At 40.3% G+C, this 13,462-nt stretch overlaps 1 protein-coding gene and 1 pseudogene across 1 annotated transcript; one reads left to right on the top strand and one right to left on the bottom strand.

The window, feature by feature from the left end:
• Positions 1-287: 287 nt before the first annotated feature.
• LOC101691856 lies at positions 288-1,221 on the bottom strand (annotated as a pseudogene).
• Positions 1,222-8,573: 7,352 nt separating this feature from the next.
• Positions 8,574-9,734, top strand: LOC101678642 (olfactory receptor 6C2-like). The gene is made up of 2 exons (XM_004773286.1): positions 8,574-9,380; positions 9,603-9,734. Exons 1-2 carry the CDS (start codon positions 8,574-8,576, stop codon positions 9,732-9,734), a joined length of 939 nt encoding a protein of 312 aa, XP_004773343.1.
• The last annotated feature ends 3,728 nt before the right edge of the window (positions 9,735-13,462 follow it).

Below are 13,462 nucleotides of genomic sequence, written 5' to 3'. Positions count from 1 at the left end.
TTTGCTTGTTTGACTTATTTCTACTCATTAAGACTCAGTTTAAATGGCATTCCTTTAAATGGCATCCCCCAAAACAATTATTGACTTTTTAACTCAGATTGGGTTACTTTTTCATCTATAAAGCCTGAATCATTTCTTTATACGAACACTTCATGGGTTTTAACTTATTTATTTCCAGGTCTCTCTCACTGGCCTGGAGTTTAACTCTTTCTTTGACATGTAGTCACTGGTAGAGAGCTCTGTGCATAGTAAGAACTCATCCACTAATGCTTTAATTCTGAAATTCCTTAAAGATTCACAAGCTTTTTGGCTATATCCTTGAAGTCTTGTTTTACCAGTTCGTTCCTTAGGGTGTAAATGAAGGTGTTCATTCATTCAAAGGTGTGACTGAAGTAATGAGTAGAACTACACCCTTGTTGAATGTTTTTTTTTTTTCTTTTGCTGAGGGATTAATGTATGTGAAGAAGCAGCTTCTATAAGAGAGGGAGATGATAATCATATGGGAAGAACAAGTGGAAGAGGCCTTTGTCCTTTGCTGGACAGAGGAGAGGTTTAGAATAGTCCTGATGATGAACATATAGGAGAGAATCACTAGCACCAGAGTGATTACTAGTGTCACAGATGCCGTAAGAAAAGCAACCTTCTCAATGAGGCTTTTATCTGAACAGGAGATTTTCCAAAGGGGCTCATAGTCACAGAAGTAATGATTCAACCTGCTGGATGCACAAAAGTTCTCCTGACTCTTCAGAGAGATTAGTGGTATAATAACCATTAACCCAGACAGCCAAGAGCAGAGAACCAGCTGGATGCAGACCCTGCTCCTCATGATGGTCAGGTAATGCAGGGGTTTGCATATGGTCATATAGCAGTCATAGGACATGGCAACCAGGAGGTAGAACTCTCTTGCCCCCAGGAATATTGCAAAAAATTACTGAGTGAAGCAACCAGCAAAACTGATACTTATTCCCTGTTGTGATGCTGATCAGGACTATAGGAATGAAGATGTTTGTGAAAGACATTTCTAGAAGAGAGAATTTCTGGAGGAAGAAATATATGGGAGTCTGACGGTGGGAGTCCAGCAAGGTAGAGGATGAGGATAGTCAGATTTCCGATGATGCTGAGTAAATAGGCAAGGAACAGAAAGGAGAAGGCCACTTCCTGGAGTTCAGGGACATCTGTCAGACCCAGCAGGATATTCAGTCAACCTGGTTTATTTTTCATTGTTGAAAAATTTTGAGTCTGAAGGTAAAAATGTGAAAGTAATAAAAGGCGAGAAAGGAAGGGGTGCTCTGAAATAGGTAAAATGTGAAGAGAACCCAAAGTGATAGACTGTGAACTTTTTCAATGACCTGACCCAGACCAGTGGCCCATTTGAATGGTGTTGGATCCTTTCCAGTTCCATCTGCCCTGTATAGAAAAGTTTGTGCTCTTATTTCCCCATATGGTACAGTCCCCAGTGCCAACATGAAGCAAGTCTCTTCCTTAAAGGTGATGTTCAAAAAGTTTGTGGAATGAGTGAATAAAGGAGTGCCTCTAGTAGCTGCCTTCTTCCAGAATAGTTATGAATTTTATCCCCCTGTGTTCACTTTTTTTACTTCCCACTGATCCTGTTCATCACCTTACTTCCTCTGACTGCCTAATGCTTCTTAGATTTGTTGTTTTTCTTAGTCTTTCTGCTCTATTTTTATTTGTATAAACATGGGTTTGAATGCGAAGATCTGTGTATTAGGATTGCCATTCTGTCCTTTGAACTATTCCACATACTTCTGTAGGATTCAGTAAATAATATATTAGAATAAAAATCTACATTATTTACTCAAACTAATTCAGGATATTTAGATCTCGAGTTTTTCTTTCCCATAAGGATAGGAAGATTCTATTACAATCTAAGGACATTTTAGGATCTTTTCTTCCCTTATCTATTTCATACCCAGATCCCTTCCCCAGAAGCAGCAGCGAGACCCCCAGAGCACAAGAGAATAGGGAAGAGGTGTTCTGAGTCCACCACTGCCCTACATGTGACTATGCCCAAGTTAAGCCCCAGCATGTGAGAGGAAAGCTGTTAGCTTCCAGCTACAGCCATGGGCCCCTGCCCCACTGCTTTCCTGCTCAGCAGAGCCCCTCCCATCAGAGATTACGGGTACTTGCACTGGGGAGGTGGTTGCAGGCCCACCCAAGCAGAGAGCTGAGGTGTCCAAGAAATGTTTCATTGGTGGGGGAGGGGTTGCCAAGGTAAGGTGGAGCATTCCTTGTACTTCTGGCAGCACTGGATAGCCATTGAAGGGGGTGGGAGGTGATGTGGGGGTGGTCCTTTATGCTCCCCTCTTCCTCCACGGCCCATTTCTTCTCCTCTTCATCCTCCACTTCCTTCTTCTTCTTCCTTATTCTCTTTCTCCTCCTTCTTCTCTTCTTCTCCTACTCCTCCTTCTCCTCCTTCTCCTCCTCCTCCTTCTTCCCCTTCTTCTCCTCCTTCTCCTACTCTTTCCTCTTCTTCTTTTTTATTGCCTTTCTCCAAAGACTTTTTTTTTGGTTTTATTTAAATTTAAGCTAGATAATATATAGTGTATTACTATGTATTTATTTATTCATATATAGTGTATTATTAATTTCAGGGTAGCATTCCGTTTTTCATCTGTTGCCTTTAACACACAGTGCTCATTACCTCAAGTGCCCTCTTTATTGCCCATCACCCAATTACCCCATACTGCCACCTCCCTTCCAGCAACCTTCAGTTTGTTCTCTATAATTTAGAGCCTCCTATGGTTTGTCTCTCTCCCTGTTTTAGTCTTATTTTATTTTTCCATCCTTTCCCATATTTATATTTTATGTCAAAATATTTAAAGCAGAAGTTCTTAACTAGGGATCCAATAATTCCTATATTGGATTTACCATGTATATGAATCCACTAAATCATGTATAAAACATTTTGTTTATGTGGGTATAGAAATTTTATGGGGTAAGTATATGAAACTGTGCTCCAATGTTTTCTAGAAGACTCCATGTTTAAGCATTTGTAGAGCATTTCAAGTTTCTATTAATTTGTGAACTCGTGTGCTTGAAAAGTCACATTATGTGGGAGTGTCCTTATTGATTTATTAAGGACTTTTTCTTTTTCTTATAAACATTTATAAGGCAGTAGCTTTCAAGCATATTTGACCATAATGCATTCTACATTTTATGTTATTTTCTGGCATACATATATATCTAACCTAAATAAAAGTTTTATAGAACACTTCTTAATACATGTGTTACAATGTGATATTTTTTTTACTTTATTCTATTTAAAACATGCTGAGTGAAATAAGTCAAGCAGAGAGAGTCAGTTATCATATGGTTTCACTTATTTGTGGAGCATAACAAATAGCATGGAGGACATGGAGAGTTAGAGAGGAGAAGGGAGTTGGGGGAAATTGGAAGGGAGGTGAACCATGAGAGACTATGGACTCTGAAGAACAATCTGAGGGTTTTGAAGGGGCTGGGGGTGGGAGGTTGGGGTACCAGGTGGTGGGTATTATAGAGGACATGGATTGCATGGAGCACTGGTTGTGGTGCAAAAATAATGAATACTGTTATGCTGCAAAAAAATAAAAAATAAATAAAAAAACATTTCAAATGCTGGTTGCAACCCATTAAATTGAATCCATAACCCACTAATGGCTTGCAATCCACAGTTGGAATCATGAATCAGGGAGAGATACAGAATGCTCTGGATCCCTTGCCCTCCCTGTTACCAACCTGGAATCTTCAGAGAGTGGTTCATGTTCACATCTGCATCAGCTTCAGGCTTCACAATCACAGAGAAGTAAAACCAATGAAGCTGTAGACATGGAACATTCTTCCTCACTTGAATATCTTAATGATCATAGTGGGATTTCAGTACTAAATATTGTTAGAGGTGAATAAAGATTGTAAGGCCACATAATTAAAAAATAATATAAAATATTTTGCATTTTTGGGGCACCTGGGTGGCTCAGTGGGTTAAAGTCTCTGCCTTCAGCTCAGGTCATGATCCCTGGGTCCTGGGATGGAGCCCCGCATCCAGCTCTCTGCTCATCAGGGAGCCTGCTTCCCCTTCTCTCTCTGCCTGCCTCTCTGCCTTCTTGTGATCTCTGTCTGTCAAATAAATAAATAAAATCTTAAAATTTTTTTTGCATTTTTTATTATTCACCACCAAGTCCTATCCTGAATTTCACAGAAATAACAAAATTTCCAGGGCTTTTCTTGGTAAGTAATAGTCTTCTGCTGTCCCTTATCACTTTAGTGGGATTTGCTCATTTCTATTCTCCCACTAATTCAGACTGGAGCTGAATCAGAGTTTTCGGATATCCTGTCTTAAAGGGAACCAATAAAGAGGAGACCAGAAGAAAGATGTCACAGAGCTCCTATAACTCATGGAATTTCCTGATTGATAGAAATGTTTCTTGCTGGGGCATCTGGGTGACTCTTTTGGTTAAGCATCTGTCTTCGGCTTAGGTTGCAATCTTGGGGTCCTGGGATCCAGCCCCATGTTGGGCTTCCTGCTTAGTGGAGAGCCTGCTTCTCCCTCTCCCTCTGCTCATTCTCTCGCTCTCACATTATAAATAAATAAATAAATAAATAAATAAAATCCTTAAAAAAAAAAGGAATGTCTTTTACCTTGAGTTTATCCTAATGAGGTGACTGAGGGTGGGGACCCTAGAGAGTCTCAGAACGTGGCTGATTGTCAGAAAGACCTCATGCCTAGAGGATTGAAACCTTTAGCCCCATTCCCTGTTCACTGGGTAGTACAGGATGGTGGGGGGGAGGATAGATATTAATCACTATTAAAAAGTTGAACAAGGAGATTTGGGAAGACTCTGAGTTGGTGAACATGTTGAAGTGCTGGGAGGATGGTGTGTCCGGAGAGGGCACAGAAACTCCATGTCTTCCCATTCACCATACCTTGCCCCATGAACCTCTTCCATTTGGTTGTTCCTGAGTGATATCCTTTATAATCAATTGGTAATAGTATTCACATCACTTGCTTATTACTATGGGCAATATTTGGAAGAACAAACACCAAAACAATAATTTTTATTTATGGGTGTTGTAATTTCTATGAATATTTTCACTTTTCATATCTCTCTTTGAATTTTTCTATATTAAATATTTATTACATATGTAATTTTAGATAAGAGGGCTATCTTTTTACTCACTGCAATGTACACATATTGTGTTAACAAATAATTAAGAGCTGATTTCTAATTTGTCAGTGGAATCTTATTTTGTGTTTGGACTGTGTTGCTATTATTGCATCTTTTTCTCTCTAAGGACATTATTCCCATTGTGTTTGGCTTAGGATTTTCTTAGGAAAAGTAAATTACACTTTAAGTTCATTAGAGGCACTTGAATCAGGGCCTCCAAGGACTTTTTAAAGTAGTTTTCAGCGTGTGTGTTGTGGATGGAGGAAATAAACAGGCTTGTAAGTGTAAAAACTTGTTCGTCCAGAGAAAATCAGAACATCCACTCTGCAGAACTAGAGAGGCTCCTTAACTCCTCTTTGCTCTCTAAAAAAATTATTATCTTTCTTTCAGTTTCCCAGCATAGAAATATTTCCAAATTTTAAATTAGAATGGGTTTTTTTTTTTTTTATAAATTCAGAAACTGTATGTGTACTTATATGGTGAGTATAGGTTCTTGGGGTCAAGGGGCTAGGAATACACTTAGTTGATCCTGTTAGTAAGTTTTTGTGAGGCTCACTAAGGTCATTTGAAGTATAGCTTTGTGGTGAAACAATGAAGAATATCAAAGGTAAATACTGGGGTGTTTTTCAGCCAACCTTCACCAGATCAAAAATGGGGGCAGGACCATTTTATGCATTATTAAGTTGGTACAATTTTATGTACAGTGATTTGATTGACACACAGAAATGAATTTTATTATTAAAAAAGATTTATTTATTTATTTATGAGAGAGAGATTGAAAGAGAGAGAGAGAATGAGCGGGAAGGGCAGAGAGAGTCCCAAACAGACTCCAGTCCATGTGCAGAGACCGTCATGGGGTTTGAGCTCATGACCCAGAGCTCAGCACCTGAGTCAAAACCAGTAGTGGGAGGCTTAACTGACTGTGTCATCCAGGCACCCCTATTTCTTTTTTTTTCTGAGAGAAGACAGAGTGTGCATTAGTGGGTGTGTGGGGGAATCAGAAGGGAGAAGGAGAGAGAATCTTAATTGTGGAGCCCAAGGTGGGGCTTGATCTCATGATTTTGAGATCATGACCTGAGCAGAAATCAAGAGCCGGACACTTCACTGACTGAGCCACCCAGATGGCCCTGAAACAACTTTCTAATCACCCTCCAGACCTCTCCTTCTTGCCTATTTCTGTCTTATTTATCTATCCAGTGTCTATCTATGTATTTATATCCTATATGTCTCAATTACCACTGGTAAGCATTCCATTGTTTTATATCCCCCATTTTTCAGTACTGTATATCCTATTTGTCAACTGTTTGTCTCATAAACTTAAATTAATGTCCCCTTTTCTATCATGATGTCTGTAACCTGGCAAAGCACCATACTAAATTTGTACAGGATGGGAGTTGATATTACTCAGTTAAATGTCACAATGACCTTAGGCTGTACTATTCCTGTTAACTCCACTTCATATTAGGAACTGGGAGTACAGACAGATTAAATGACTTGCCTAAGGTCACTCATCTAGTAGATGACAGAGAAATGACTTGATCCCGTACTGTTCAAAGGTCCATACAATTAATGTGTCTGTATTATTGAAACATGTATCACACTTAAGTTGTCATGAAGGAGGGAAATCAAAGTATTTGCTTGGTAGCCTTCAGCTCTTTGTACTTTTTACCCATGGTTTTCAAATTATATTATTTTAGCATAATAGCCCTCTCTGCTCAAAGCCCTTTCTGCTGAGCACATATAAGGAAAATAAAGGAATTACAAGGGCACTTAGAAAAAGTCTGGAGAAAGGGCCACTGAAGGACTATTTTCTGGAAGAAATCTAACTTGATCTTTAAATTATGCCTAGTTTACTAGGAGAGCAATCTGGAGAATCTTGGTAGGGCATAGCCAACATCCTCCAAATATTTTGCATTTTATCAGTTACCACAACATGAAACAAAGGAATTTTAGGATTTAGCTTGTGAATACTGTTCTTCTGAATACAAGTTTTGGATTAAAGAGACCCTACAACCCATCAAAGTACAGCTCAAAGATGCTCATCTCTTGTCCTAATAGGGTAAATTTCAACTAAAGCATGGGTTTAAATTGAATTAAATATGAACTTTTGGGGCTTCACTAAGATCAAAAGCTTCTGCACAGCAAAGGAAGCAGTCAACAAAACAAAGAGGCAACCCACAGAATGGGAGAAGATATTCACAAATGACAGTACAGAGGAAGGGCTGATATCGAAGATCTATAAAGAACTCCTCAAACTCAACACACACAAAACAGAAAATCATGTCAAAAAATGGGCAGAAGACATGAACAGACTCTTCTCCAAAGAAGACATGCAAATGGCCAACAGACAAATGAAAAAATGTTCATCATCACTAGCCATCAGGGAGATTCAAATCAAAACCACATTGAGATACCACCTTACACCAGTTAGAATGGCCAAAATTAGCAAGACAGGAAACAACATGTGTTGGAGGTTGTGGAGAAAGGGGAACCTTCTTACACTGTAGGTGGGAATGCAAGTTGGTGCATCCACTTTGGAAAACAGTATGGAGATTTCTTAAGAAATTAAAAATAGAGCTTTCCTATGACCCTGCAATTGCACTATTGAGTATTTACCCCAAAGATACAGACATAGTGAAAAGAAGGGCCATCTGTACCCCAATGTTCATAGCAGCAATGACCACAGTCACCAAACTGTGGAAAGAGCCAAGATGCCTTTCAACAGACAAATGAATAAAGAAGATGTGGTCTGTATATACTATGGAGTAGTATGCCTCCATCAGAAAAGATGAATATTTAACTTTTGTATCAACATGGATGGGACTGGAAGAGATGATGCTGAGTGAAATAAGTCAAGCAGAGAGAATCAATTATCATATGGCTTCACTTACTTGTGGAGCATAAGGAATAACACGGAGGACATGGGGAGATGGAGAGGAGAAGTGAGTTGGGAGAAATTGGAGGGAGACATGAACCATGAGAGACTTCAGACTCTGAGAAGCAAACTGAGGGTTTTGAAGGAGAAGGGAGTGGGGGTTGGGAGAGCCTGGTGGTGGGTATTAAGGAGGGCATGTATTGCATGGAACACTGGCTGGAACACTGAAAAGGAAAAAAAAAAAACACGAAACGTGCTGTGAATTGGGAGACCCTGGAATATTTAAAAAAACAATGGCAATAGCAGTAATTTTCAAGAAAACTCCCCATAAGCTGAGCTTCCCAGTAGTATATTTCAGTAGAGTTGAGAAAATTATCTCATCAAAACCTGATTATCATGATACAGAAGAAATGCATGTAATTTAGTTTGCTTGGCACTGGTAGAAACTGTCTGATCCTGTCATATTTTGACATTGCTCCTCAGATCCAATTTCTGTGACTTTTACATGAAGATTGGGCAGTGGTGTGAAGCCAGTGATGAGAAACCATTCAGCAGTAACCATGTTCATATTACTGGGTTTGACAAATGACCCACAGCTAGAGATTTTTTTTTTTATCTTTCTGTTTATCTCATATATGTTAAGCGTAATTGGGAATCTGACCATAATTTCTCTCATCTTGGTGGATTCTCATTTAAAAACAGCTATGTATTTTTTTCTTCAAAATTTCTCTTTCTTAGAAATCTCATTCACAACCGCCTGTGTCCCCCCATACCTGTATGCCATATCAAGTGGGGACAGAACCATCACCATCAAGGCTTGCTTCAGCCAAATCTTTTTTATTGTCCTCTTTGCAGCTACAGATTTTTTTCTCTTGGCTGTGATGTCTTACGATCGCTACGTGGCTATCTGCAAACCCCTGTATTATGTGACCATCATGGACAACAGAGTCTGCAGGAATCTCATCCTCAGTTGTTGGGTATCCGCCTTATTGATTATCCTTCCACTCCTTGGTTTGAGTCTCCATCTGGAATTCTGTGACTCTGTTATTGACCATTTTTATTGTGATGCTTCTCCATTACTGAAGAATTCATGTTCAGATACTTGGCCTATAGAGCAGCTGGTTATAGTCTGTGCTGTTTTGACCTTCATAATGACCCTTGTGTGTATAGTTCTGTCATACATATACATCGTTAGGACAATTCTAAGATTACCCTCTGTTGAGCAGAGGAAAAAAGCCTTTTCCACCTGTTCTTCCCACATGATTGTGGTTTCCATCATGTATGGCAGCTTCATATTTCTTTATGTCAAACCTTCAGTTAAGGATGAAGTGGCCATTAATAAGGCAGTTTCTGGGGACGCCTGGGTGGCTCAGTTGGTTAAGGAGCTGCCTTCGGCTCAGGTCATGATCCCAGGATCCTGGGATCGAGTCCCACGTCGGGCTCCTTGCTCGGCAGGGAGCCTGCTTCTCCCTCTGCCTCTGCCTGCCTCGTTGTCTGCCTGTGCTCGCTCTCTCTCCCTCTGTCTCTGGCAAATAAATAAATAAAGTTTTTTTTAAAAAAATAAGGCAGTTTCTGTACTTGCTGTATCTGTTGCCCCTTTGTTGAACCCTTTCATTTATACCCTGAGAAATAAACAGGTAAAGCAGTCTTTCCATGACATCCTTAAAAGACTTGCATTTCTTTCACAGAAATATTAGATTTTCATATTGGGAGTTTAAATTAAAACAAGAGGGACGCCTGGGTGGCTCAGTTGGTTAAGCAGCTGCCTTTGGCTCAGGTCATGATCCCAGCGTCCTGGGATCGAGTCCCACGTCAGGCTCCTTGCTCAGCAGGGAGCCTGCTTCTCCCTCTGCCTCTGCCTGCCATTCTGTCTGCCTGTGCTCTCTCTCCCCTCCTCTCTCTCTCTGATAAATAAATAAAATCTTAAAAAATTAAAAAAAATAAAGTAAAACAAGAAACAACTTATCCTATATCAATATGAATTCATATATTACAAACGGTATATCAATTCAGCATATAGGTGGAAAATGAATTATGGGAGTTGTGTAGTTCTCAACTTTGAGGAATTTTAGTTCTCAATATAGAGGAACAATAAGGAAAATTGAGAAAAAAGTCTAAGGAGAAATTGTGATGGGCCCAACATTGTGCAGATACTTTTCTTTTTTTTTTTTTTTTTAGTTTTATTTCAGTGTTCCAAGAGTCATTGTTTATGCATCACACCTAGTGCTCCATGCAATACATGCCCTCCTTAATACCCACCACCAGGCTCTCCCAACCCCCACTCCCTTCTCCTTCAAACCCTGTTTGTTTCGCAGAGTCTGAAGTCTCTCATGGTTCATCTCCCTCTCTGATTTCCCCCAACTCCCTTCTCCTCCCCTTCACCCAAAGTCCTCCATGTTATTCCTTATGCTTCACAAGTAAGTGAAGCCATATGATAATTGATTCTCTCTGCTTGCCTTATTTCACTCAGCATCATCTCTTCCAGTCCCATCCATGTTGATACAAAAGTTAAATATTCATCCTTTCTGATGGAGGCATACCACTCCATAGTATATACGGACCACATCTTCTTTATTCATTTGTCTGTTGAAGGGCATCTTGGCTCTTTCCACAGTTTGGTGACTGTGGTCATTGCTGCTATGAACATTGGGGTACAGATGGCCCTTCTTTTCACTATGTCTGTATCTTTGGGGAAAAAATCAATAGTGCAATTGCAGGGTCATGGGAAAGCTCTATTTTTGATTTCTTAAGAAATCTCCACACTGTTTTCCAAAGTGGATGCACCAACTTGCATTCCCACCAACAGCATAAGAGGGTTTCCCTTTCTCCATATCCTTTCCAACACTTGTTGTTTCCTGTCTTGCTAATTTTGGCCATTCTAACTGGTGTAAGGTGATATCTCAATGTGGTTTTGATTTGAATCTCCCTGATGGCTAGTGATGATGAACATTTTTTCATGTGTCTATTGGCCATTTGCATGTCTTCTTTGGAGAAGAGTCTGTTCATGTCTTCTGCCCATTTTTTGATGTGATTATCTGGCAGATAGATACTTCTTACTTTTCTGGAACTTCTGTGTCTTCTTTGTTTTTGTTTTTAAAAGATTTTATTTATTTATTTGACAGACAGAAACCACAAGTAGGCAGAGAGAGGAGGGGAAGCAGGCTTCCCACTGAGTGGAGAGCCTGATGTGGGGCTTGATTCCAGGACCCTGGGATCATGACCTGAGCTGAAGGCAGAGGCTTTAACTCACTGAGCCACCAAGGCACCCCTGTGTCTTTTTTTTTTTTTTTAAGATTTTATTTATTTATTTGAGAGAGAGAGAGCATGAGAGTAGAGAGGTCAGTAGGAGAAGCAGATTACCTGCTGAGCAGGAAGCCGGATGTGGGACTCAATTCCGGGACTCCAGGATCATGACCTGAGCCAAAGGCAGTTGCTCAACCAAATGAGCCATCCAGGTGCCCACCCTTGTGTCTTCTTATTTTTTTTTTAAATTTATTTTTTATTTATTTTCAGCATAATAGTATTCATTATTTTTGCACCACACCCAGTGCTCCATGCAATCCATGCCCTCCATAATAGCCACCACCTGGTACCCCAACCTCTCACCCCCACCCCTTCAAAACCCTCATATTGTTTTTCAGAGTCCATAGTCTCTCATGGTTTCCCTCCCCTTCCAATTTCCCCCAAATCCCTTCTCCTCTCTAACTCCCCATGTCATCCATGCTATTTGTTACACCCCTGTGTCATCTTATTCTATATCTCAGTCAACTCTTTTTAGTCTTGTCAGGTATACATTAGTCATTAGTCTTGTGTGTTGAATTTATTCCATCCATGTCACTGCTTTCCCCTCCTTGCAACACTACCTCTTTCAAAGTATTTTCTCTTTTCCAGAGGATAAGAACACTGATTTTTAGGAAACATAAGCTCTGTTCCCCTCAACTCTGCTTTGTTAATGCTGCCTCACAATAAACATGTGAATTTGAACAAAATTCTAATAGGCATCCTTGTCTCTTCTTATCTGAACTTATTAAAACATGTACAAAAAATCATTACATACACAAAAATGTAACCAACAAGTCTTTTTTTTTTAAATAAAGATTTTATTTATTTTGACACGCAGAGAGAGAGAGAGAGCACAAGTAAGAAGAGCTGCGGTCAGAGGGAGAGGGAGAAGCAGGCTGTCCGCTGAGTGGGGAGCCCACCATGAGGCTTGATTCCAGGACCCTGGGACTGTGACCTGAGCCAAAGGCCGCGGCTTAACAACTGAGCCACCTAAGCACCCTCCAAAGTCTTAATAATAATTGAAAGGTTATCTCTTCTGAGTAATTATTCCAAAACCAAGTACTAAAGCAAGTAAAAAAATCACTGACTTACCATCAGGCTGTGGCTGAAACAATGAGGACTGAAGGAGCTGAGATTATGCAAAGGGCAGAATTGTGAGAAGATGAACTAATTGTAAATAGCTGCTTTTGTTGGGGCTGATTCCATGTTAAAACCTGTTAAACCCCTAGGGCCTGCCTGGGGCTACTTAGCCATAGTGACTCCATGTTGCCTAGGTAGCCATTTTGTTGTTTAATAAATGTCTCAGCCATTACTGATACCTGTTCCGGGTAACCGTTGCTAAAACACATACCTAAAACAAGGCCATTTTGTTGTTTAATAAACACTGAGCAGTTACTAGTATCAGTTCTGGGTAACCGTTACTAAAGGACACAGGTAGGAGACATCCAATCAGCCAAAGCCACATATGTAGATGTATGCAGTTGTGCCCTATAAAACTAGCCTGTAAGACCAAGGGGTGGTCGCTGTCTTCGGAGGTGGCCCTGCCCGGTCAATCTGACTTCTAATGCTTGGCATAGAATAAAGCTTTACATAACTTTCACTTTGTCTCAACCTCATTCCCCTGGCCAGTCATTCTAACTTCCAATGCTTGGCATAGAGTAAGGCTTTGCATAACTTTCACTTTGTCTCAGTCTCGGTCCTTTGATAATGGACCCAACACTTTAACTTTTTTTTAAAAAAAGATTTTATTTATTTGACAGAGAGAGAGGGCACAAGCAGACAGAGCATCAGGCAGAGGGAGAGGGAGTAACAGGATCCCCATAGGGCAGGGATTCATGACTGAGCTGAAGACAGACACTTAACTGACTTAGCCACCCAGGAGCCCCTAACCCTTTTTTATTTTTTTTTAAAGATTTTATTTATTTATTTGACAGACAGAGATGACAAGTAGGCAGAGAGGCAGGCAGAGAGAGAGAGGAGGAAGCAGGCTCCCTGCCGAACAGAGAGCCTGATTTGGGGCTTGATCCCAGGTCCTGGGATCATGGCCTGAGCCAAAGGCAGAGGCTTTAACCCGCTGAGCCACCCAGGCACCCCAAGAGCCTCTAACTCTTGAGCACATTTTCACATTCGTGACTCTGGTGGA

The sequence above is a fragment of the Mustela putorius genome, unplaced genomic scaffold, assembly GCF_011764305.1.
Source record: "Mustela putorius furo isolate JIRA1106 unplaced genomic scaffold, ASM1176430v1.1 tig00003988_pilon_pilon_pilon, whole genome shotgun sequence".
NCBI lineage: Eukaryota > Metazoa > Chordata > Mammalia > Carnivora > Mustelidae > Mustela > Mustela putorius.
The sequence above is the reverse complement of the archived record's forward strand: the minus strand, read 5'-3'. Positions and strand labels throughout refer to the sequence as shown.

Excerpts from the sequence above, each read along its gene's own strand:
- LOC101678642 (XM_004773286.1), top strand. The coding sequence starts at position 8,574 with ATGAGAAACCATTCAGCAGTAACCATGTTCATATTACTGGGTTTGACA. Across the intron at positions 9,381-9,602 it reads ATGAAGTGGCCATTAATAAG|GCAGTTTCTGTACTTGCTGT; the intron begins GCAGTTTCTGGG and ends TAAAAAAATAAG.